Here is a 26083-nt window from a genome sequence, read left to right as displayed (position 1 = left end):
CGAGTGCCACATTCATCCCGCTATTTTTCTGTGCAGTCCTGGCTGCCTTTGGGGTTAAAACTCAGCCCTGGGGATAGGGGGATGCACATGCAGGTCAGAATTGGGGGGTTGAGGCCTGGCCCATCTTTGCTCCTCTTGCGCTGTTTCTCACCTGTAGGAATGCGGCTGGGGCCCCAGCTGCCCGAAAGGCCGGTGGCTGCTTCGCGCCAGCCCCGTGCCCAGCACTGGGGAGAAAACGCCCGCACAGCCAGAGCTCTGGACAGGCTCCAAACCTCCCGCACGGCACGGCAGGAACTCGCCTGGGGCAGAGATTCTGTTGGGGACTCTAAGAAATGGGGTGAAGGGGGGAGTCTAGGTCACGGGGACACGTTCTAAACTGGGGTAATTTGCACCCCTCGGGCCAGTCTGCCCCCTCCCCACCCAGCCTCCGCTGGTCCCCGTACGCTGCTCTGGGGGCACAGAGGGGCCGTTATGGTGCAAGGCTCTGGAGGTGAATTCCCTAGCACGAGCCCAGCACAGAGCTGCCCTAAGCAGCCACATGCTGCCTGCTTCACTAGCCCCAGCGCACACGGCGTCAGAGATTCTGCACTGCCCACCCTTCTGGGGAGAGGACAGGCTGGGGTGCTAGCTGGTTCATGTCCCTGCTTGGCTACACACTCGCTGGGGGACCTTTGCCTAACTCCCACTAAAATCAGCCTGAGACAGTCTCTTGGTGCCTCAGTTTCCCCTCCGTAACATGGGGATAAGAGCCCTGCCCTGCCTCCCAGGGGGGTTAGGATAAATACGTTAGCGATCGTGAGGGGCTCAGATACTGCGGGGAGGGGAGCCAGAAATAGGAGCACAGATCGCCAGAGATTTCGAGCAGCCCGGGGTGGCTCTGACTTAGCCGGGGGGCAGGTTCAGTCCCCAGTATCCAGAGGGCAACAGAAGTGGCATAAAGCTCCTGTGCCTCCTTGCCCTGGCAGCACAGCCCATAATGGAACTGGCAAAGAAGGGGTGCCCCAGTGGCTTCCATCCACCTGAGAGGGGGGCATGATAGTGTGTGGGGGGAGGGGCAAGGGTGGCTGCCCTGCCGGTGAACTCGTACTGTGCTCACAGGCCTGCAGTTGTGAGCTCGAGAGGAAGGGGGAAATCAGGCCTCTGGCACGACACATCACTATGCGAAGCATCATAAATCACCCCTTGTGCTGGGCTCTAAAACCACCCGCTCTGGGACCCCCCGAGGTGTAAAAAAGCCCCAGATGGGCACCTGGTGAGAAGTCTTGTAAAATTTTACATCTTAAATCTTTATTCTTCTTTTCCCTCCTTCCAGCGTGACGCGAGGGATCTGTCTGTAGATATCGGGAGTAAAGAAAGGGGGTGCCCCAAATACAGGGGGAGTCTTGCGGAAAGAGAAAACAGGACGGACGCCGGCGATCGGGGACAGCGCATGTCTCCTAGCCACGCTTGCCCGACCCCTTTCAGAGAGCAGGGGCTGCATGTCGGGGCCATTCCTTCCCAGCAGAGAGATCAAACGCCACTCGGTCCCCTCCATCCCTGCCCTCCCGGTCCTCACTGGTGTTAGATCTAAGAGAAGAGAGCCCTGCTTCTCCATTCTGATGCTACTGAACTGGGTAAGGCAGAAGGAGGATGTGGGGGGTGTATCATGCAGTGATCAGATCCCAGATCGGAAAAGGCCTGGGGCTCTGCAGGGATAATTAACCTCCCCAAATCTGCGGCCAGGCCAGGCCTCCAAGACATCTCATTGCTAGCGTCAGAACTGCTGCATGATGGGAAAAGAACTAAGAGAACTCCCGAGCTGTTTGCAGTGGGATGGGGGGACAGAACCCACAGCAAGCTCCGGAGACGGATCGAAAGTGACCTCAGCACTCGGAGCAGGAGTCGGGAAGGTGGAGCCGGTCTTTTCCCCACTGCACGGGGACTCCATTAGCTGGGATCCACCCAGCATGTCCCGTCTGTAGTGTCTGGCTGGGAGGCGGAGGGTGGGCCGAGCCGGGAGCACCGTGCCTGGAAACACAATGTACATTTGAGGACTGGCCACATCCCACCAGCTCGCCAATCTCAGTGTGGGCTGGAGCTGAGGCCACCCAAGTTTGTTACACCTCCATGGGGGCATCATGGCCTGATCCCTCCTCCGGGTCAGAGTCAGGGGCGGCGGCAGGGGCTCAGTTGCGTTGGCTGGCCAGCTCCTGGGAGATGAACTTCCGCAGGCGCTCGAGGTACTGGCTATACAGTTCAATGTCATTGTGGCCCGCCCCCTCCACCCACAGGGGCTCCACGGCCTTGGGGCAGCGCTCGTACAGCGCCAGGCCGTGCGAGAAGTCGATGACCTCGTCTTCGGTGCCGTGGATGATGAGGACGGGCGAAGTGATCTTGGACACCTTCTCGATGCTGCAGGGAGGAGAGAAGCAAACAACCCCCTGAGCAAACACTACCCTGCATCAAGCACCTCCTGCCACAAGGGGCGCCCCAGAACAGGCTGCAGCCCAGACCCCACCACTGAAATGCAGCCACCTCTGGGGTGGAGGAGGGGAAGCAACCAACTAGCTCACAGCCCGGTGCACAATCTGTTGGGGGTGGAGGACCTGAGGAATTACAATAAGGACTTGCAGCAAACCTCCCTCCTGCCCCCGCAATTCTCAGCTAGACTGCAACCCCTCACAACAGGGGCTGGGTATCCTCTAACACCCCACAGACCAGTGTTACCCACAACAATGGGCTTGCTAGGAGTGCCAGGAGACCGGGGGCAGGGGCTCCACATGGACTGGCCATCAGGGTACGTCTTCACTGCCAAAGAGGCGTGTTCTGAACTCGGGTTGAAACAGCACATGGCAGCCCAATATCCAGCGCAGGCTCCATCTGCATCTGCTCAGGCCAGTCCAAAGCCAAGCTGCCACGCCCTCACTCCTGTTTCCACCCGGTTCGCTAACCTGAGTTCAGAACGCACCTCTTCTGCAGCGAAGACGAACCCCAGGGACTCTGGCTCCGCCGTGCTCCGACTACACGTAAAAACAGGGGACTTCTCCAAGCCAGCCCCGTCCATGGCCAGAAGAGACTGGTGTGGTCATCTGCTCCGACCTCCTGCACGCACGGGCCAGAGAATTTCCCCCAGTGCTTCTTGCAACGAGCTCAGAACTCGGGGAGCCTGAGCGCATCCTTTAGAAAGAGCCGACTGATCGCCAGTTAGAGATTCCAAGTGGTGGAGGATCCACCATGTCTCTTGGCGTAGTGCCCTAGGGATTTTCCTGTCGGTACATCCCTGTTCCTGGAGGGTTTTAAGAACAGGTTGGACAAAAACCTGTCTAGGTTTACTTAGTCCTGGCTCAGCGCTGGGGGCTGGACTAGACAACCTCCCCGGGTCCCTTCCAGCCCGACACTTCCATGATTCTGTGATCGACGTTGCCTGTAACTGACCGTATGTGTACACGGCTACGGAACACCCGTGGCTGGCCCGGGTCAGCAGACTCGGGCTCGCAGGGCCAGCAATTTGCTGTAGATATTCCGGCTCCCAGCTGGAGCTCTGGGCCCCTCTCCCCTTTGCGGGGTCTCAGAGCTCAGACTCCAGCCCGAACATCTACTCTGCAATTTTACAGACCCACAGCCTGAATCGGCGGACCAGGGCCAGTGTTTTCCTGCACTGTAGACGTACCCTAGAGGTCAGCAGGGCAAACCAGAGCCAGGCTGTCACTGTGATTACATGGGGCACCGACCGGAACGTAACAACCCATTCTGCTGATGCTGCGCAAAGCAGGAAAAACCTCCCGCGCCCACTTGGGCAACTAATGTCTGCAAGGCGGGTCGAGGGCCCCAGGCTGAGGTGCCAATGCAAGCGGGGTGCTGTGGGTACAAAGCGGCGCTGTGCAGGCACCCCGGGATCTCACTGTTTTGGGGGACACGTGGCCACTTCTAGAGGAGAATGTACCTTCGGTCCCCAAGCTGGCTCTGGGGCCCCACAGGCATGGCAGCAGCACGAGAATGGGGGAGGGTAGGATTAAACCGGTGCCTCCCTGCCCCCTTCCAGGGGTGGCTGGATTTCCAGAGCGGCGGCTGGCAGTCAGAGGGGCACCAATTTTCAGACCCAGGCACTTTACCAGTTTGTCTGCATCCTGCCATCTGGCACCGACAGACATCCATGCACCCCCGCGGAGACGGGGGATAATCAGGTGTCCTTCCAAGGCAGCCACACAGAAAGCAGCCCCAAGGCTCACCTTTTACCCACAATCCCTTGTGCTGCCCCCCACCCCTCCACGGGCCGGGTGCAGTTGGAGCCCATGTGGACCCCGGGCCATTGTCCCCTGGCAGCCTGAGCTGAGCTCTCTCCCCAGCTGGGGGCGGGGGGACACTCACTTGGGGAAGGCGTCGAAGCAGTACGTCTTCTTAGTGTCGGGGAAGGCGACCCTCATGCCCGAGGTGAGGGGCGAGTGAAGCACCACGGCGGCGCACTCGTAGCGGGAGGCCAGGTCCACGGTGGGCACCGTGCCGATGCTCTGCCCGTACAGGATGATGTTCTCCGGGCTGATCCCGTACCTGGGCAGGAAAGGAATCCGGGGGGTTAATTCCCAGGTGCTGTCCAGCTGGGGGAGACGTTCTCCCTGCAGCCCCGAAGGGAGATCCCAACACAACAGGCTGATGGTGAACAAGGAACTGTCCCGCCCGGGCCAGGAGAAGGTCCGATAGGTCCAGCTCCTGTGACTCCCTGAAATTGAGGGTCCCTGGGCAGAGGACACTAGGTGGTGGGATTCCCCCCAGCCCATCGGGGACCCCAGTACAGAGCAGAGCCTGAGCTGGCCGTCTCCCTGCAGGCCACCTGGGCAGAAGGCAGGTTAACCACCCCCAACCATAGTGACCGAGTGACCCCCCACGCTCACATCGCCTTGTACCCCGGACTCCTGAGTCCCAGCCTGTTTCCATCCTTCCCAAGGAGGTGTTGCTGGGGGGCTCGGGGCTCCCCCCGAGAGCCGCAGCAGGGAGCTGAACCCTGCACAGCAGCGAAAACGCCGACTCAGGCTCGTGGCACTGATTTGCCTCCTGGCGGGGGGGAAAAGGGGCCAGCTCCCAACACACAGGGCCTGATCCCACTCCTCCTGGCCGCTGCCACGGAGCTCAGGGCACGACGGGCAGGGCCCCCCTCTTCTAGCCTCTCCCCCCAACGCTATCAACGGAAACAAACACCCATCGGCGGGCCAACCTACACACACACCGCACAGGTTGCCATGGTGACTGGTTTATCCCCTCTGGGTTTCGGGCCCCGCCCCTTCCACAGGTGGCTGGCTCCCCCCCCAGATTCAATCGGACCAGCCTGAGGTGCCCCTCCTTCGGTCCTGGGCACGCTAAGATCCTCGGGGCTGGGCTGCCCTGGGCCCTGGCTCATTCCCAACAGTGGACATGACTGAGTCCCGTACACACCCTTTGCCCGAGCAGGCCTGTGGGGCTGATGTAGGGCAGGGAAAGCTGGGGGAGACGGAGGGGATGGCTGCTCCAGCTGGGGGCATGGGCCCAGGGGGCTGCTGAGGGCAGGGAGGGTGGGGGGAAGTGTTGGGGGCTGGAGCAGAGGCATCAGCAAGGCAGGGAGGGCCCTGGGCAGGAGGGCGGCCCAGCCAGGAGCCAGCAGAGGGACTGCAGGGTGCGGGAGAGGCAGGGGCCATTGATGGCTGGGACGAGCCATCAGGTCTGGGATCTCCGTGTCTCACTGTCTCCCACCCAGGATCAATTTAAGCAAGGCATCGAGCAGGCCTGGGCGGGGGGCCAGCCCTGCAGGTGGAACTGTCCAGCACAACCTCCCCGCTAGCCAACACCAGGCTGCCCAGCCCTCGCCCCCAGCAGACGGCTGCAGCAACCCGCCAGCCCCCTGGCCTGCTCCAAGCCGTAGGGATTCTCTGGATTACGAGCCCTGTAGGGCGAGGAGCAGTTACCTGCCTGGCTGTGACCTACTTCCGCACAGTGCCGAGGGCGGAGGCAGGGCCGCGCGCGGGACCCAGGCAGACGCTGAGCACTTAGCAACGTCAGCGGCTCCAGTGTACATTACCCCGGGGTGTTCGGTGCTGGGGAAAGATGCCACGTTGGCAGCCGTGGGGATAGAGGCTTTTGTTTACCCACAGCCTGGGCAACAACCGGCCAAACTACCTCCCCCCACGTCCCCTGCTCCAGAAGGACACACCTCTCCGGTTGGATCGCGGAGGCCCAGTCAGCACGGGGGGCTTGGTCTTTCCCCCCAGTTTGGAGCCTTCCCTCTGGGTGAAATACAACGGAATTGCCAGTTGGTTTTCTCGGTGTCAGTGCTCCCTGCCCTGGAGAGGGATACTGGTACCGAGGGACTGGCCAGCGAGCCCCCACTCAGGGCTGGAAGCCTTGACTGGGCCACAGACCAACCTGCTGAAGTGTCATGTGCCAGGTTTCCGGTCATTTCTGCCCTGGGGCTGAGCTCGAACCCGGAGAGGGAAGCTGGCTTCTCGTGCCCAGCCCCACTCTGTGGCTTCTCTCTTTTAAAAGAGCCCAGCCCACGTCCTGCCTTCATCCAAACCGGAAGGCTCCCCACGGCGCCGGGCGATGAGTCACCCCAGAGCAGAGCTGCTGGGCGGGCTGGGACTGTCTAGCGCCACCATATAAATCGCAGCCTCCGGCCTCTCCCTCCTGCTTCCCCCTCTGCAGAGACGCCGGCCCCTGCCTGTGAGTGCCTGGACGACGGGGCCGGCGGCTGTGACACCCCAGGTGCAGTGCAGGCTGTTCTCCGAACAGGCACTAGGCAGCCAGAGGAGGGACAGGCGGCCTCCTCCAAAGACCACAGGAGGAACCCGCCTCCCTGCTCAGTAGCAGGAGTGTGGCCGAGTGGTAGCGCAGCAGATTGGGATTCAGAAGTGCTGCGTTCTGTTCCTAGTGCTGCCACTGAATGGCCATAGGCAAGTCCCTACCCTGTGCCTCAGTTTCCCTGCCTGCCCGTTGCCTAGCTAGGCTGTGAGCGCTTTGGGGCTGGGACTATCTCACTCTGTGTCTGTGCAGCACCTGGGACAACGGGCCCAGGTTTAGCTGGGCTTTAATACAACTAGTAATAAAGGGAACCTGTGTGGGGGGAGGGGAGCGTGGCATCCTCTAATGACGTGCAGAAAAGGTCTGAAGCTTTATTTGTTTCCTTGTGTGGTTTGTCGCATTGGGAACTCAGGCGTCCTGGCCCCAGTTAGACGCTGAGCAACAGCAGAGTCGACAGGGTTAGACACGGGCAGACCGTGCCCAGGGGAGTTCTGGTCAAGGGACTTCCACACACAGGCTGTTTATACCACTTCCCTTATCGCCTTATTTCCTGTAGGAGAAACGCTTCCTGGAAAGAAGATTCAGCGATCCTGCCCATCCAGTTCAAAGCTCCCGCTGCACATCTCAGAGTCACCCCAGGAGTCCTCCAGCTAAACCAGACCTGCCACCCCCGCCAGACACAAACCAAACCTTCCAGGCCCTCTTCCTACCGTATCAAAAAGGGCACAAACCTCCCCACTGCCCCATGCCGGGCACCTTCCAGAGCACCCTCTGAGACTCCCAGCCTCGCACCCGCCAGCCCCCCGCATCTAATCCACACAGCCCCCCCCTTGGTGCCAATCGGTGCGCGGCAGGAGAAAGCATCCGGGCCCGTCCCTTCGCGCCGAGTCAGCAGGGCTCATGTATCAAGGTTGGTTCTCCAGGATGCTTCCTTCTGCCACCTGTCCCCCAGCATCCCGCCCACCTGCCCCTGCTCCCCACGCGCTCCCATGGCGAGCTGCCAGCCTGCACTGGGAGTGGGGCGGGAACACCCTCCAGAGCCTGCTCATTAAACCGCCTGCAGGAGGCGCTGGGGAGACACAGGAGGTGCCTTGCCCTCCACCAGCTGAGCGCCACTCACACTGTCCTTCCAGCCACGGCCCAACCGCAGCCCTGGCTGCTTAGGGGGTGAGCTTTCCCCATGCCTGATGCTACCCCTGTCCCTGACCACACCCTGCCCAGGAAGGAGGAGGTCAGCCTCTGGGGCCCGGGCAGCCCTTGTCCTCCTCGCTGAGGCCAGTTAAAGCCACCATCTCCACTGGCCCTGCCCCCTGGGAGCTGAGCTGGGACCCACCAGCCCTGGACCACGGTCACGCTGGCCACCCCAAGGGGAAGGCTCCGTCCCTACGGTTCCCCCGGAGCCTGCCCGCCCCCACTGCCCCATGCATTAGCTCAGCCCTGCCCCCACCCCACCAGCGGTCTCCCCTGCGAGCCCCTTCCGAGCGGCTGTCTCGCCCAGCGAGGTTTCCTGTTTTCCACAGCGCAGGCCACGGGGCTTTCCTGGCCCTCCCCGCCCCCATGGCACTCTCTGCAGTGACCTCGAGCTGGGCTGTCCGTATCTCATCAGGAGTGACGGGTTCCCAGCCACCTGAAATGCTGAGCCACCAAATTGCTGCCTTCTATGCCAGCTGGGCCTCCTCAGGGCGGGCGGCTGCCCCGGCGAGCAGCAGCCGTGGCTGGTTGATGTCCTGGATGTCCCCATGGCCACAGCTGCCATCTCGGCCAACACACCGGGGGCCAAACCGGGGACTTCCAGAGCTAAAAGCGTGCCAGGGCTGCTACCGCTTGACCGAAGCTCCCAGCTGGGGCTGTAACTGACTCAGATCTAGAGCTGGGAGAGAAATGGAGTTTGGGGGTTGCTGGCTAGCTGTAAAACACTGGGAAAAAATCGTTGCGGGTCGCCCCAAACCCAAACCGTTCAGATGTTTTCAGCAACTCGCAAAGGCGAAAAAATCAGTCAAGACTTTTTGATTTTGAGCTTCGTCATCCTCCATCCCCTCCCCCACCCCCGTTTTTTGTTTTTTAAGTACAATTAAAACTCTTTCTCAGTCGTAAAATGAAAAGATCTGGTTTCAAAAACGGCATCATAAAACATTGCTGCATGTTTGGATTTTGGAGGGGGATTTAGACTTTTTTTTTCTGACCAAAACAATTTGCCGAACTCAAGGTGAATTCGCAAAATGTTTTGGTCAACCCGAAAATGCCTCTTTTGCTGAAAACAGTTTCAGTGGAAACATTTCCCCAGCTCTCCTTGTTCCATCTGTGGCTTGGGCATGGAGAGGGCACGTCACACACACACTCCCAGGTGTCACTGCTTGAGCATCCAACCCCCCCGTAGCCTGGGTCGGGGGTTGCTGGGATGAGGAGAGCTCTCCTCACCCTGCATTCTCTGGCCACCGCCTCAGACACTGGCTTTTCACGCTGGCTAACCTAGAGACCTGAAGGACGGGGCTCCTTGCTGGTGGAGGGGCAGAGCCAGGCGGCGGCCGCATGCTACAGCCAGCGTTGCTTTGCCAGATCCCCCGACAGTTTCATGTTGCAGGGTGGGAGGATGGAGCTTGGTGGGACTCCATAGAAACATGAGATCTCCCAGCGACACTGGACAGTTCATCCCAGCAGAGCGCTCCAGAGCTGGGAGTCAGGAGTCCGTGGGCGCCTCCCTTCACCTGGAACATGGCTCCCCATGCACATTCATCCAACCAAGCCTGGGTCCTCCCCGTTGAACAGATGGGGAAACTGAGGCACCGCAAGGTGGAAGTGACATGATCCATTGAGTTGGTGGCAGAGACAGAAAGAGAACCCAAGAGTCTTAGCTCTCTGAGGTTTAAGCCACAAGGCTGTCTCTCCTCTGTAGATAGCTGAGAAATCTGCCCATCCCCCTCAAAATACTCCCCCGTTTTTAGCCCAACTCTCAGGCTTTGAAACCTGAACCTTTTTCCAGGCTCACAAAGGTGTGGTGGGTTCCCTCCTATCACCCCCATTATTTGGGTGACACGTCTGTGCTCCCTGGCTCCCTGCAGAGGGGCTCCACGACCGCAGGGAAAACTGCCCTCCGATACAGTGCACACGGCTGGAAGCCCCAGAAATCTCACCCGACAGCTGCCCCAAAGGAGCGATCTGTCCCACCAGGTGACAGTCGTCCAGATCATAAATAACCCCTGGCCCTGCTCTAGCACGTGACCTTCCATCTGACGTGCAATAAGCAAAACCCCTCATCACATCTCCTACGAGGCAGGTCGGTATCATTCTCCCTGTTTTACATAGAGGGAAACTGAGGCATGGAGGGGAGACATGCCCAAAGTCACAGAGTGGGACTCTGCTCTCCAAAGGCCTATCCACTGGGCCATGGTGCCGCTCTCAACCCTAACCTGCAGCCCTCCCCCTCCCACGTGCTTCTGGCCCTGAGCTCCGCCCATGCCCCTCAAACCGGACCCACAGCTCCCATGCTATGCCAGCCCTGGGATCCCTCCCAGCTCTGCCAATGCCCCCCAGTCCTGACCTGCAGCCCCCTGCTATCTTGGCTGTGGGGGTCCTTCCTGTCCACAGCTCTGCTGATGCCCTCAATCCCAACCCATAGTCCCTGTTATGCCAGGCCTGGGGTCCCCAGGCACTGACTGCCTGAGCAGGACTCTGGGAAGGCCAGATCTTCCTGGATCCATTTCCCTTTACTCCCCCTCCCCAGCAGCCTTGGGCCTGTGGGCCACTGGGGAGGCTAGCCGGCCCCAGGAGGTGCTCACCTCGTTCTCAGGGCCTGCCAGGCCGCGTCGATGTCGGCGTAGAGATTCTTCTCCGAGGGCTTCCCCGTGCTCACGCCGTAGCCCGAGTAGTCGTAGGAGAAGATGTTGCAATTGATGCGGGTGCCCAGGCCGATGTAGAAGCTGCTCATCTGGCCCAGGTCCACAGCGTTGCCATGGGAGAAGAGCACCGTGAACCTGCCGGGGCAGAGCTGTGGGTTAATACACAGGGAGGGGCGGCCAGAGGCCCTGGGACATTGCTGGGCACCGCAGCCTCCCGCCAACTGTCCTGCCCCCCACAGGGACCCAGCACAGGGCTGGGGAGCCGCTTTGGAGTGCCTTGCTAGCCAAGGGCAGGGGGAGCCACAGGAGGAGGGATGGGGGAGGGGAGTTTTGGGGGGGAAGAGGATGCAGGGGAGATCAGAGGGCATGGAGGAGCCGGGGGTGGGGTGGGGCAAAGGAGCCCAGGGTGCAGGGAAGGCCCGGTGCCAATGTCATTCCAGAGGAGAACAGGATGGGAGGAGGCGGGAGATGGAAAGGTAACTCCAGCAGAACCGAACCCAACGCCCAGCTCCGCATCACCAGCCCCCTCCCCAACCCCCAGCTCAACACTGCCCCCCCCGCTCAGTCTAACTGACATTCTCTTAGCCCCCCCCCCCCGCATGCTCCTAGTGGGAGGGGCAAGAGGCCAGAGGACGTCAGACGGCGCAGACCCAGTGAGGGCAGGGGGCTGGGCCCAGAGAGAGCAATGACCTTCCATTGAAATGAAGAGCGACGTCTCACAAGTGGACGCTGCGCTGCCCCCTTCCCCGCTCCATCGTTACTGCCCCACGGGCAAGACACACCTGGTGTGGGCTCTGAAGGAAGACCTGCAGGCAGTGGTGCTGAGTGACTAGGTGACCCTCTCCCCTTTGAGTTCACACTGGGCTGAAGCCATGGGGTGGGCTAAGAAGCACCACATTAGAGGGAGGGGAGTGGGTGACTCTTCCCACTGGTTGTTTGCAGTGTGGTTGTAGCCGGGGGGTCCCGGGATACCAGAGAGACAAGGTGGGGGAGGAGGAAACAGCTTTTACTGGAACACTCCCACATCAGCGTCAACTTCCTGGACACCAGGATCAGCTTCCAGAATGGAACCCTACAGACAGCCATATACAAGACACCCCAGGATCTCCCCACCTACCTTCACAGATCCAGTAACCACCCCAAACACGCCAAGAAATCTGTTCTCTACAGCCAGGCACTCAGACACCACAGAATATGCTTGAAGGGGAAAGTCCGGGATACACACCTTAACACATTTAAACCCGCCTTCACCAAACTAGGACACGCCACCAGAGAAGTAGATCGTATCATGGAATGGACCACCCAAAAACCCCAAGAGAACCTGCTTCAGGCCAGAAATAAAACCCCCTCCAACTGCACACCTCTAGTTTTCACCTACCATCCCACACTGGAATCCATACGGAGTGTCATCAAACTATAACCCATACTCAATGGGGACCCCATCCTGAAAGAAATAATTCCTGAACCCTCATTTCTGGCCTTCAACCCTTAACCTCTCCAAGCTAATCATCAGAAGCAAGCTCCCCACAGACCAGGACACACCAGCGCAAAGCGGCCCCAGACCCTGCCAGAACAACAGATGCAAAATCTGCAGAGAGATCTCCACCACTACAACGATCAACACCCCCACCCCAACGCACTTTTCCAGATCCACGGGTCCTACACATGCCTGTCACAGCATGTGGTGTACCTCATCCAGCGCTCGAAATGCCACAATAACAGCTGTGTGGGTGAAACCAGACAATCACTAAGCTCTCGAATGAACTCACACAGGGAAATGATAAAAGCCAAACACGCCCGATCACTCCGTGGGTGGACACTTTTCACAAAGCGATCACTCTATACCTGACCTGTCAGTCCTCGTCCTCAAAGGAAACCTGCACAATGCTTTCAAAAGACGAGCCTGGGAGCTTAAATTCATAACTTTGCTAGACACTAAAAATCACAAAGTGCAGAGACACTGGATTTATGGCTATTACAACAATCTGTAACCCACTAACCGCCTCTTTTTGTCTTATGACTGCGGAGGTGTTAACGGCCAACTCTGCCTTGAATGGCCCCTTACTTACAATATATGCTAATCAAACTGTTCCACCTTGCATTTTGCTCGGAGGACCTTTCCCAGACCTGAAGAAGAGGGGAAAGCTTGTCTCTCTCACCAATGAAGTTGGTCCAATAAGAAGCATTACCTTGCCCACCTTGTCTCTCTTTCCACTGGGGCAGAGCTAACCTCAGTTCCATGCTTAGGAGCGTTGTGCTGCGGGGTGTGGGGGCCTTTCAGTGCCTTCGTAAGATGGGGGGCACTCCTCCCCCTTCGGCATGTTGTGAGCATCAAAGTGCGAATGCTGCTCAGAGCAAGGACGGGGGACGTGACTCGGCCTTACTTTGAGGGGAGAGCAGATCTTCAAAATGCACCAGGGAAAATCAGCTCCGAAGTAGTCCACAGCCCAGGGGAAGGGAGGGGCAGGGAGCCACAAGCTCCCTGGATCCCAGCAGCCAGAGAGAAGATCAGACACCGAGCACCTGGCAGCCAGATGGGGCTGGCGTCTATGACGCCACCAAAATTGACAAGGCAGAGAGGCTTGGCCGGCGGCATCTGCAGCCGGACCAGGTGCTAACACACTTCGTCGGCTTAGAGGCAAAGAAATCCCCTGCAATCCTGGCCTGTCCTGGGTGCGCTAAACCCAGGAGCCTGCAAAGAAAGGTGGGGGCAGGTCTGTGCTTAGATCAGCTCTTTATGGCACTCCTGGTTCGGCTGGCACGTTTGGAGGCAGAAATCCTGCTCCCGGGCAGCCAGTTCCTCTTTGCTAACCCCGGTCTCCCCTCACCCTGCCTGCTCCACCGCCAGGTCCCAGCGCTGCCTGCAGGAGCACAGCCCCACAGGGCAGACAGGCGGCACCGGGGTCCCAGCGGACACGTCCCAAAGTCCGGGGCTTGTGGGCCTGGATGCGAGGTGGAACGAACCCTGAGCAGAGCGGGTGTCTCCGACAGACGGCAGTGTGACCTCATGCCAGCCACGGAGAGTCTGAGCCGCCCATCGGCGCCAACCGTGCCGGGGATGGGATGGGAAGGGGGCCGGGCAGCAGGTGGCCTGGCTGGGAGTGCGGCCCCCAGGGCAGCATCCAACCCCAGACCTCTCCCACGGCTTCAAACCGTCAGAAATGGACGACGCGAAAACCTCCCACTTCTGCTTTGCTCACTTCTTCAATTCTTGTTCCCCTCCCGCTCCCCCCGCTGCTGTCTTGGTATGGTCCAGCTGCTCTGGCTGACCCTTGGTATGATCTGTCTGGTCTGTCTGACCATTGGTACAATCTGGCTGACCCCTGTACAATCTGGCTGGTCCAGCTGAATCTCGGTAATGTCTGGCTGACCCTTGATATGGTACAGCTAACCCTTGTTACGGTCTGGATGGGGGACACTTGGTGTGATCTGGGATGGTTGACCCTTGGTACAGTCCAGCTGACCCTTGGTACGGTCTGGCTGGGTGACCCTTGGTGTGATCTGGTCTGGTTGACTCTTGGTACGGTCCAGCTGACCCTTGGTACGGTCTGGCTGGGTGACCCTTGGTACGGTCTGGCTGGGTGACCCTTGGTGTGATCTGGTCTGGGTGACCCTTGGATTCCAGGCTCTCTCACCCATGCCCCCTGCCCTGGTCCAGGCCTCATTCCCTATCACCTGGGTTGGTTCCCCCCCGACCCCACGCCGGCAGCTTAGGACGGCCCACCCGAATTCAATGGTGCTCCAGGTGCCTCGGCCATGATGCCTCCTGCTCCTCTCAACGACAGCTGTGGGCAGCGTCCTCCGCTGGGCAGCCGGGAGAGCCCTTGACTTTCCCACAGCCAAAGTCAGGAGCTCCAGCTCGCCGCCCCAGCCCTGCAGACCCTGGCCAATCAGGCCAACGCCGATACACATCACCCCACATACACTGCACTTATCGCTGCCCTCTGCCCTCCTCACCTGCACTCTGGACTGAGCCCTGAGTTCAACTCCCAGCTTTGCCACTAGGCCTGACAGGAGTCCTTGGGCAAGTCACTTTCCCCTCTCTGTGCCTCAGTTTCCCCATCTGTAAAATGGGAAGAATGACACTGACCTCCTTTGTAAAGCGCTTTGCGATCTCCTGATGGAAAGTGCTATGTACAAACTAGAGATTATTAACCAACCTGCCCCAAAGTTTATTCATTCCTCTGGAGCAGCCATCCCAAAAATTATTCCACTGCTATACCCAATTTACCCTGGCCAGAGGCCCATGATGGGTAAACTTGGGCCTACACCAGTTTAAGTTTAAGGTCTGACTGCTGTTACTATTCATGAGTTGTACTACAGGAGCTCTATCAGGGCTCTGTCGTACTAGGCACTGCGCAGACACATAGTAAGAGACAGCCCCTGTACCAAAAAACTTGCAATCTAAACAGAGAGGCAGACAAACCGTGGGAGGGGCAGGGACTTGCCCAAGGTCATCCACTGATCAGTGGCAGAGCCAGGAACACCCGGGTCCCCTGAGGCCCAATATAGCGCTCTACCCACTAGGCAATGTTGCTTCAGCGGGTGTTTTATACTACTTGAAAACACAGTTCTCACTTCTCGCTTCAGCAGGGCCTAAGATCATGCACGTGAAAGCCACAAGATGCTTATGCACAGACAAACTATGTGAGGTTATTTTGGGGCGTGAGGGAATGTGTGTGTGTGTGGGGGGGGGGGGGGGGAGGGTGTGACTGGCCCCTTCTGAGCCGTGCTGCAGTAAGACACAAGGACCAAGATTCAGGGGGGAACGGGGGAGGACGGGACACAGCATTTAAAGTCAGGTCCTAAAGCCTAAATGGGAAAGCTGAGCTGTTTTTAGAAATCTTGGTCATGGTAGCAAAGGGCTTTTAATTTAGACACACAGTAACTGGGTGGATTTAAGTCAATCCGTTTCTAAATCAATTTAGATCAAACAGCCCTATGGTGTGGACACTCTTAAATCATGTTCAAGAGGGCCTCCTCTTGGGAAAAGCTTCATTTGGTTTGTTACCAAATTCCGAATCTAGTTTAGCTAAAATCACTATAGTTTCTGTGTGCAGAGCGGGCCTTGGGCGCCGGAATTTACAGGTGGAGGGATACCAAAAAATAAGTCCCATTCAAATGTCTAAATCTATTTCTAGCATACAGTAGAACCTCAGAGTTACGAACAGACCAGTCAACCACACACCTCATTTGGAACTGGAAGTACGCGATCAGGCAGCCGCAGAGACAAAAAAAAAAAAGCAAATGCAGTACAGTACTGTGTTAAACGCAAACTACTAAAAAAATAAAGGGAACGCAGCATTTTTCTTCTGCGTAGTAAAGTTGCAAAGCTGTATTAAGTCAATGTTCAGTTGTAAACTTTTGAAAGAACAACTGGAACGTTTTGCTCAATTACAAACATTTCAGAGTTCCGAACAACCTCCCTTCTTGAGGTGTTTGGAGCTCTGAGGTTCTACTGTAGTTTCTCCTGTGACACGTGGTATACACAGGTTGCATGATAGTTGGGAACAGGGTGTAGGCTTTATTAGCACTCATCTGGATACTCTATATACCTTACTTGTGTAACGAGCTTTCCAAACTCAGGCTGAGAAAACCTTTCTAGTATCATCCGGCATTCTCTGCTGGCCCTGCTATACACTTACAATTTAGATCGACTTAGTCACGTCACTTGGGGGGGGTGAAAAGTTCAGACCCGAGTGCCGTAGTTAAGCCAACCTAACCCCCAGCATAGATGAGGCTAGGGCAACTGAAGAAGTTACTCCCGTTGAACTGTAACTGTAGTTCTTCAGGATGTGCGTCCGTAGGGGTGCTCCACTTCAGATGTGCATGCGCTTCTCGGGCCCTTGATCGGAGATTTTCCGATAGCGATGCCCGTTCGGCCCACGCATGCACCCTTAAACGCCTCCTGCTGGACACCAAGGCTATATAGGGGTACGCCGGCAAAGCGCCCTCCGTGCCTTCTCCACTCAAATGTCTCCGCAGAGAACCGTCCGAAGCAGAGGGGAAGGAGAACAAGTAGGGGAGCACCCATAGGGACACACATCTGGAAGAACTGTAGTCATTGCACAAGGTGAGTAATCTCTTCTTCAAGTAGTGTCCCTATGGGTGCTCCTCTTCAGGGGACTTCTAAGCAATTTCCCCACAGGCAGGAGGAAGCTTCAGAACTGAAAAGTGAGCCGCATCAGATCTGATGGCCTGTATCAAGGTGTAGTGCTTCAAAAATGTATGTACCAAAGCCCACGTGGTAGCCCTACATAACTCAGATATCGGATGTTCTTAAGCAATGCTGTGGATGGTTCTTGTGATTTGGTAGAATGTCCTATCACCCTTTGAGGATGATAAATGCTTGCGATCTCATAACAAGTGACAATACATCCAGCTATCCACTTCGACAGTCTCCGAGCAGCAATCGCAGATCCCTTGGATACGTCCGTGGAGATGAACAGCCGGGGTGACCTTTGAAATCACTTGGTCCCATCCAAGTAGAAGGCCAGTGCTCTTCAAACATCCAGGGTATGAAAACAGAACTCCTACAGAGCTCTATGGCTCTAGGAAAACCAATGACATATGAATAGATTGGTTGAGGTGGAACTCTGAGAGAACCTTAGGTAAGAATTTAGGGTGTGGGCGTAAAGAAACCTTATTCTTGTAAAGGGGAGATCCGCCATCAAGGTGCCAATCTCCTCAACTCTACGGGCGTTGTGATGGCTCCTAAAAAGGCTGTCTTCATAGATAAATGGAGTAGAGAACAGGTTGCCATAAGTTCAAATGTTTCATAAAGTAACTGAGTACCAGACTGAAGTCCCGGGTTGGGGTCGGGTCTCTAGTCTGGGGATAGAGATTCCCCAAACCCATAAAAAATCTAGATACAGGATGAGCCAATATGGAAAATCCCTCTCTATTTGGATGAAAGGCTGATATTGCAGCCAAATGGACCTTAACGGAGTTAACTGATAACCTCAATTTCTTCAAATCCCGCAGATAATCCAGGATTGCCTCCTGTCGGGGATCAGCAGCCACTACCACCAGGACTCGGAGAACACCCTTGGAGCCGAGGAGAGACCCAGGAGGACGCTAGGACTCTGTCTCAGGCCAAGGTGCTAGAGAAGGAACTGAGGGCGGTTCACCCGCTTGTCCCTATAAGGCCTCGGTGTTCGGCAGGAGGAGGCACAGGGTGCATGCGTGGCCCAAACGGACACTGCTAGTGGAAAAGTCTCCGACCAAGGAGGCACCTGAAGCAGAACAGTCACAGGGACTCTACTTGAAGAAGAATTTTTCTATCAACCTAGCTCTTGCCGCTTGGAGAGTTGGGTTAATTTCCATTGCTATAGGAAACATCTACACTACAATGCTACAGTGGCGCGGTGGCATAGACATGGCCTTAGTCTCATGCTGATAACGCTGTCAAAGCCCTTCCCAAACGCCCTTTCATTAAGTTTCATTACAAGCAGGAACTGTACACCGATTGGGACCTTTTCACCCTCCACTAAGAGGCACCCACCTCTGGAGTGGGAACACGGCAGCTGTTTAACCCTGCACTGGCACGCTATGTAATCGTTTAGGACAGGAAGCGTGGAATCCCCTGCAGGGAGGATTTGCCTCAGAAGAAGGTAACCACCTAAGCAAGGATTCAACCAGGACCAGGAGCCAGGTCTAACATGGACAGAAAGACCCACTTCCACCCATACCGCGTGAGGCACCACTGCCTCCGAAGGCAGAGTGCCTAGGGTGACCAGATGTCCCAATTTTATAGGGACAGTCCTGATTTTGGGGTCTTTTTCTTATATAGGCTCCTGTTACCCCCCACCCCTGTCCTGATTTTTCACGCTTGCTGTCTGGTCACCCTAGGAGTGCCCCCTGCTGAGTCACTGACCTCTGGAGGTCTCCGATCCAAAGAGCGACCCAGTTTGAGAGACCCAATGCCCAAGGTGGCCCAGGCAACAGGCATCACACCACATGTCAGCCATCAGGAACAAAGGCAGTGACACAGGAATCCCAAAGGCAGCTGCGAAGCTCCCGGCTGTGCAGAGAGCTTACGCAGCAGCTGCTGGTTCCCAAACTCAGCCATGCCCCTGCAAGCCCTAACCGCAGGCAGGATGAACAGCGGTCTCTAGGGCTGGGCACATACAACATGAGGCGGTCTCAGTGCTGCTCCCTTCCCCAGCTGTCACTGCCGGGTGCCGTCTCAAATGTTTAGAGGTTTAGGAGTGGGCCAGACAAGTCCCACTCCAGCCAACAGGGGGCAGCATGGAGCCTTGGATAAGATTGGCACAATTTTAGCCCCAAGCAGCCTAGCAAAATGTACCAGCCCAGACACAGAATCAACTGCACCCGGCACATAGGCGCCTCTAGATGCTCCACACATAATAAACACGCTCCAGAGAAAGGCGCTCAGATACCACGGTGATGGGTAAGGAATCAGAACCTAAATAGCACAGAATCATGGGGGGCAGATGGGGAACGAGTGATGATATTTCACTTGCCCATGACAAACAGTTGCTAGCCTGGGCACGTAGAAGGTAAGTTAAGTAGCTGAGACGCCCTCCATCTCGGGATTATTCTGCCCTGCAAGGCGAGTTGACAGCAAAGATCTAGGTCTCTACGTGTTAAGATGTTATTCACAGGGAACAAAGATATAATAATGGGCTCTTCAATCTACGATCCACTGGCTGGAAGTTGAAGCTAGACAAATTCAGACTGGAAATAAGGCGCACATTTTTAATGGTGGGCGTAATTAACAATTGGAACAATTTACCAAGAGTCATGGTGGATTCTCCATCACTGACTGTTTTCAAACCAAGATTGGAGGTTTTTTTACAAGATCTGCTCTAGGAATTATTTTGGGGCAGTTCGTTCTGCACGAGGTCAGACTAGATGATCCACAGTGGTCCCAACTGGCCTTGAATCTATGATCCCAAATCGAATAGAAGGGGCGAAGTAGGAAATATATAAAATCATATTTGTGACTTTAAATCTCTTCTGTCTTTGTTTTTTTTCCTATTTAGAAATAAAATCTCTAACATTTTAGACCCAAATTTGCCAAAGCAGCCCCTGATTCTGTTGGCTTCTATTATCACAACTTCAGACACCTAGGGAAGCCTAGTGATCAACCACTGGAGCAAGCTACCAGGTGGAAATCACTTCTGGATGTCTTCAAATCTAGACCCAATGCCCTTCTGCAAGATGCTTTAACGCAGGGGTTTTCAAGTTTTTTTCAGTTGCAGGCCCCTAAAGTATTTCAAATGGAAGTGCAGACCCCCATCGTCTGCGGATCTCCAGGGGCCTGCGGACCCCAGGTTGAAAACCACTGCTTTAGACAAACACAAGTTATTTGGCTCAATACAGGGATAACTGGGTGCAATTCTCTGGCCTGGGATACACATGAGGTCAGACAAGATGTTCTAATGGTCCCTTCTAGCTTTAAACTCTATGAATCTAAATCCTGGCTCGATTTAAGTCAATGGCAAAACTCCCACTGGCTTCTGCAGGGCCAGGACATCAGCCCATGGGTGTCGTTTTCAGAGATGGTGAGCAGCCGCGGAGCCCAATGACACCAGCTGGGGTCCTGGGTGCCCAGCACTCCCCAGCCGTCTCAGGATGGAAACCACCAGCTGGCCTGAGTCATGAGTTCTCATCCTGAGGGTCACATTACCGCTGCTTGCCCCATATTGCTAGGTGGGAGGGGAATCCTGGCTTCGTGGGGGCGGGACCCCGAGACAGAACAGGTTGGGAAGCACTGGCTGAAACAAACATAGAGTGTGCGGTCAGCGGCGCTGGAGAGCAACGGCCCCTCTGCGCAGTACAGCCATAGCCCGCCCCAGCCATGGGCCTGGACTGACTTGGGAAGGGACAGCACTGGGATCACAGCCTGGTCAGTCCTTGGCCTCACTGCTGCATGGTCGGCAAGGGGATCCAATGGTGGCTCTTCCATTGTGGACACCAACCTACCACTGGGCTGAGACCCACCCCCGCATATCCAGCGGATGGAGAGGTACTGAACAGACGCCTGCCCTGAGGAGAAGGCAGCCCCAGCCCTTTGCCAGGGCTGGGGAAAGGCTGTGCGCTGTCCATGGGGTGTGGGTGGGCCTGGGGAGGGAAGGGAAGGTTAATTGACACTGACATTCTATGGGGCTCATTGGTCTCCTTATTTGCTCCCCGCTGCCAGCAGAGAGGATCTTCTCAATGCCCATCGCACCACAGCTCTGATCCCAGCACCTCCGAGGGACGCTGCTTTGGTTTCTCAAGGCCCGATCTGGCCACACCGAAGGCAGTGGGAAGGAGTGGGGCACCATGGAAGGGAGGGAGACATGACTGCTGGATTGGGGACACGTACTTTTGGGAGGAACCTTGAAACCTGAGCAGCCCATGGGCTGATGCCGTCTGTGGCAGCAGGGTGAGAACGGGGAGGAAGACACACCGGGGCAGATGCCTGAGCGTGTGGGGTCTCGCAAATCATGGCATGAGGGGCACAGAGGTCCGGGGGGAGGGGATGCGATTCCACTGGGACTCCTAGCTCAGGAGAGCGGCTGGGGTTCCAAGTGAGAGTCAGGGCCTAGAAACCCCGGACTCAGCTAACAAGACTAATGAGCCCAGCCCGCTAAGTGGGGCAGGGGAGTGGGGCTGAAGATTGGTTGGGGGCGGGGACGGAGAAAAGACCCAGCGCGGGTCCACAGTCCATAAATAAAGCTACCGCTCGCTCCGTCCCTCCCTGCCCCTAGGTCTGCCACCTGAACCAAGGTGCCAACAAGCCGGAGCCCAGGCCCCTACACTCAGGTGAGGGAATACCGGCCAATCAGAGGTGGACAACAAGGCCTCGCCTGGCAACCCATCCTTGGGAGCCTGGAATCGGCCCCCAGGGTCCCCATACGAGCTGTGAATGTCTCCGGAGAAGGGGCAGGGCCCCCACAGGCAGCCTGGACACACGCAGAGCAGCACAACTCACCCATACGCCTGATGCAGCCTCGCCATTATTATTCGATAACCCTCTGCCCTGCGCCAGCAGCATCCATTGGCGGATCTCACAGCACTTCACAACTGCCAGCTAATTAAGTGGCACAACCCCCACCCCAGGTATAGCGCCATTTTCCTCATTCTACAGATGGGGGAAACTGAGTCACGGAGCAGGGGAAGCAACTTGCTCACGGTCAGCAGCAGGGCTGGGGACGGAAGCCAGGAGTCCGGGTCAGCGGCAGGGCTGGGAAAGGAACCCAGGAGTCCGGGTCGCAGGGCTGGAAACGGAAAACAGGATCCGTGCCCCAAGCTCTGTGCCTTTTCCCACCTCCCTCTCCTTCGATCTTTTTGTTTAATTCCATCCCCAATTCAAGCTATGAGCAAAACAGGTTTTGACAGCCAATCCCCAGTGAGCATTGGCCGGGGCGTCTCCAGATCTCTGTGACTGGGCATGTCGCTTGGGAAGGTGCCAGATTTGGCACCGGGCCGCTGCAGGTCAGGAAGTGGCGCCATGGCGGAGCTGCCCTGGCACAGAATGGCACACTGCCTACAAGGTGTCGCGGACAGAGGATCTGCGGGACGGGATCAGACGCTTGGTCCAACTGAGTCGGGAACCCTACCCCCAGCAGCAACCAACACCTGCGGTCGTGCCCTGCTCTGCAAAGAGGGCTCAGCTCCCAACCCCGTCGGTAGCTTGCCACTCACCTGGCGCCAGGCACACACCGGATATACATGCAGCCGACCCGGTTCCCCCGGCCACTCTTGGTTGGAAACACCTCGATGGTGTCCAGCTCCCGCTGGGCGTACTGGAAATCCGCCCGGTCCGTCAAATGCAGCTTCCATCGCCCCGCGGTGCCTCCTCTCAGGGAGCTGGTGCTGCCCACAGGCTCCGGCTCGGGGACGACGGCGTAAGTTGGCTCCGGGGGGAGGAAGGCCAGCTTGGCCGCTATCCGGCTGGGGCAGGGCGGGCAGCAGAAGAGGCAGCACAACTCACTCACCGACAGTCCGTTCATGGCGGCGACGGCAGCACCGAGCGCGGAGTTCAGTTTATTTTTCAATTTAACGAACAAAATCAAAAGGTTTTTTTTTTTTTAAATCAGCAGATCTGGCCTGGTAACAACCCGTCTCCTCAGCCTCCCCTCGCCACGGCGGCCGTCAGAACCAACGGGTCAGGCATCTCCTGCGCACCGCGGCGCCGGTCGAGGAAGGGTCGGCCACCCTCTTTCCGTCCACACGTGTCGGCAACGCCCTAGGACTGAATGGGGTGGATAAGGGGTTCATGAGAAACGACCTGCAGTGCAACATGGCAAAACCAGCATCCCAGCCCACGCTCTGAAAGCTACACAGCACACAACCGCACAATACACACCCTCCCCAGAAAACACACAAAACACAACCGCACAATACACACCCCTCCCCAGAAAACACACAAAACACAACCGCACAATACACACCCCTCCCCAGAAAACACACAAAACACAACCAAACAATACACACCACTCCCCAGAAATCACACACAACACACCCTCTTCACTGAAAACACATAACACCCATCACCTCACCAAAAACACGTTTTACACCTACCCAATACAACCCGCTTGCTGGAAAATACACAATAGACACACAAAAAATATACCACCCTCACTCCAAATCCCACAAAACACAACACATAATACACACTCACACAACACCCTCCTCCCAAAAATCACATATTACACAGCCCTCCCCATAAAATACACACAGTACGCCCACACAACACATATTGGTCACCAAAACCCACATACCCTCACCGAAAACCACAAAAAAACACCCCCACGCAGTCCTCTGCTCCTACATAATTCACCCACCCAACATACACCCGCCACCAAAACCCACACACTGCACAGCCACACAACACACCGAAAACCACACATACACTCATACTGACAACAACCACGTGCAGCCCATACCACTCACCTACCGAAGCCACACTCTGACCAACGCACGCTGATCACCAACACACACGGCACACCTCCTGCGCCTCAAACCCCACACACAACACAATACACAATGCCCACCATGGCCCTGATCCTGCAATCTGGTTGACAGATTCCCTGTCCCCACCCGCAAAGCTCAGAGGACGGGACATGGGGCTAGCATGTTGCGGGTGCTACCATCATCCCCATAGTAGTGTGGCACCACATCCATTCCAGAAATTACACAACGCCACACGCTCACAGCCAGGAGACAGAACTTAACACACACGCCAAAGTGGTTTCTGCAAGTTTGGGCAGAGCCTCCAGACTGAGGAATGTTAAACTAGCCCAGACCCTGAGGAATTCTACTCCAGCTGCTTCCGCAGGCGGGGAAAGAAGAGGAAAGGGTGGAGGGAAAGAGGCCCGTGAAATATAAGGCTTATATGGATTGGGCCTCTGATGTGACTTCCCCCTGCCTCCCAACACAAGCTGATGGGGGGCAGGAGGGAGACGGAAAATCATCTATTCAGCCCCTCCTCCCATGGCCCCCCCAAATAGGTCCCAGGATCAGCGGTTCACTTCCTTCCATTTCACTCTTCCCTCCTGCTGGGATATTTTTGCTTTGTGCAGCTACTTCGCAGAACAGATCCTCCCCTCCCATTATATAAATGGTACATTAGAGACATACCACATAGAGAAATACACCTGTCCACACTAGACATACGTGTCTGCCACACAGACATGACAGACGCACCATATACATGTGCCATTAGACACACGTGCTGCCGCATGACCCGTCCGCACGATACACACGCATTGCTTTATCAGACACGTGTATACAAACGCACCACGTATGACAGGCACACACTGTAGAGATGCACACACAAACACTAACGTATGCTTGTTTTTCACGGACACATGCACGAGACAAAACCAGAATACATGATCACCCCCCCGATCACCTGTATTACAGGCACACACACATGCGTACTATAGACACACGCAGGATAGAAACACACACGTTTACAGTACAGGCTCACGCCCACACCGGCTACACTACAGACATGCAGAATAGAAAAACTACACACACCCGTCTACACTACAGACACACATTTTTCTATACTACGGCTTGACGACACCCTGGCTGGGATGATTTAGTTGGGGTTGATCCTGCTTTGAGCAGGGGGTGGGACTAGATACCTCCTGAGGTCCCTTCCAACCCTGATAAGTCTATGATTCTATAGAAGGTCACACACCTGTCTGTACTAGACTCGTGCAGCATAAGACACACACTTATCTGCACCAGACACACACACTTCTCTATACTGCAGCCTGACACAGCACCATTACAGAGCTACAAAACGTATCTATGCTATGGACACACACTTATCTCTGTTCCCAGACGCACATGCACCCGGCATGATAACAGTATTTTGGGGGCAGAAGAAGGGACCAGCCACCGGGGGAAACGACTGCTTAAAAGAAAACAAAACCAGCCCCCGTCTGCAAGGGTCTAACTCCAAACTTGAGGGGGCAGCATTTGGATGTACACAAGTTGGCCCTTGCAGAAGCCAATGCCGGGAAAGGGACCTCCCCCCACCCCCACTGACCAATGCACCCCACACACAGCACGCGAGAAACCTGGGATATTCACCCCCACATTCTGCAGGCGCCTCGGGCTCTGCTGAGCCGGGCGAGTCCGGAGCTGGAGATATTGAAGGAGCCGAGGGAGGAAGACACCAGCAGCCCGGGGGGGCAGAGGGAAAGAAGGGGGAAAATCAGTTGCTAATGGGACTGGGGGGGAGGGGGGGAGAGGTGATCGCAGCTGGGGGAGGCGGTACGGGGGAGCTTGAATCAGCTCCCAGATGGGCTGGGGGCTGCAGCGGGACAGGCTGGGGGCTGCAGGGGGATCGGCAGCGGGACAGGCTGGGGGCTGCAGGGGATCGGCAGCCGGACGGGCTGGGGGCTGCAGGGGATCGGCAGCGGATCGGGCTGGGGGCTGCAGGGGATCGGGCTGGGGGCTGCAGGGGATCGGCAGCGGGACGGGCTGGGGGCTCCTAGGCAGGGCACCTCGGTCCTTTATCCGCTGCAATCTCCGGAGCGGGGAGCAGCCGGGATCCGAGCCGGTACCGGGCCCCACTGCGACCCGGGCCGCTGCTGCCCGCTCCGAACCGGTACCGCGCTGAGCCGCTGGAGCCGGGCGCGGCCTCCCGCATCCCCCCCGGGGGCCCCTCCAGGCTGGGCCCGGCGCGCCGCGCTGCTCCCGGTCGCTCCAGGCTCCTCGGCCGGTGCAGCCCGTGTCTCCTCCCCTCGCTCGGAGCGGCCAGGGGCGGATGTGACAGCAGCGCAGCCCGCACTGGAAGTGACGCCTCCTCCTGAGTCCTGTTCCCTGCAAACCCCCGGGGAAGGAGGAGCGGGAGCCTGGTGCAAAGGGAAGGGGGCTGCATGCTCCGCCGGCTGCAATGTGTGCACCGGGGGTGCAGGCTTCATCGCTCCGTGCATGTCGGATGCATAATTCATAAACTGCAGCAATCCCCCCCCGGGGGGGTTGCATGGCTATGTCCATGCTTAATTGGATGAACTATTCACCCCACC

General features: G+C 56.9%; 1 protein-coding gene across 1 annotated transcript; it reads right to left on the bottom strand.

Moving 5' to 3' along the window:
* Positions 1–1265: 1265 nt before the first annotated feature.
* ABHD17A (abhydrolase domain containing 17A, depalmitoylase) lies at positions 1266–25843 on the bottom strand. Its single transcript, XM_034755343.1, has 6 exons — positions 25559–25843; positions 25143–25193; positions 22239–22788; positions 10521–10715; positions 4348–4527; positions 1266–2391 (listed from the first exon to the last, which is right to left on the bottom strand). The coding sequence occupies exons 3-6, from the start codon at positions 22544–22546 to the stop codon at positions 2166–2168; spliced, it is 909 nt and encodes a 302-aa protein (XP_034611234.1). The 5' UTR covers positions 22547–22788; positions 25143–25193; positions 25559–25843; the 3' UTR covers positions 1266–2165.
* Positions 25844–26083: the final 240 nt, after the last annotated feature.

The sequence above is a fragment of the Trachemys scripta genome, chromosome 22 (genome assembly GCF_013100865.1).
Source record: "Trachemys scripta elegans isolate TJP31775 chromosome 22, CAS_Tse_1.0, whole genome shotgun sequence".
Lineage (NCBI taxonomy): Eukaryota > Metazoa > Chordata > Testudines > Emydidae > Trachemys > Trachemys scripta.
Note: the sequence above shows the minus strand (reverse complement) of the source record. Positions and strands in the feature narration are given on the sequence as shown.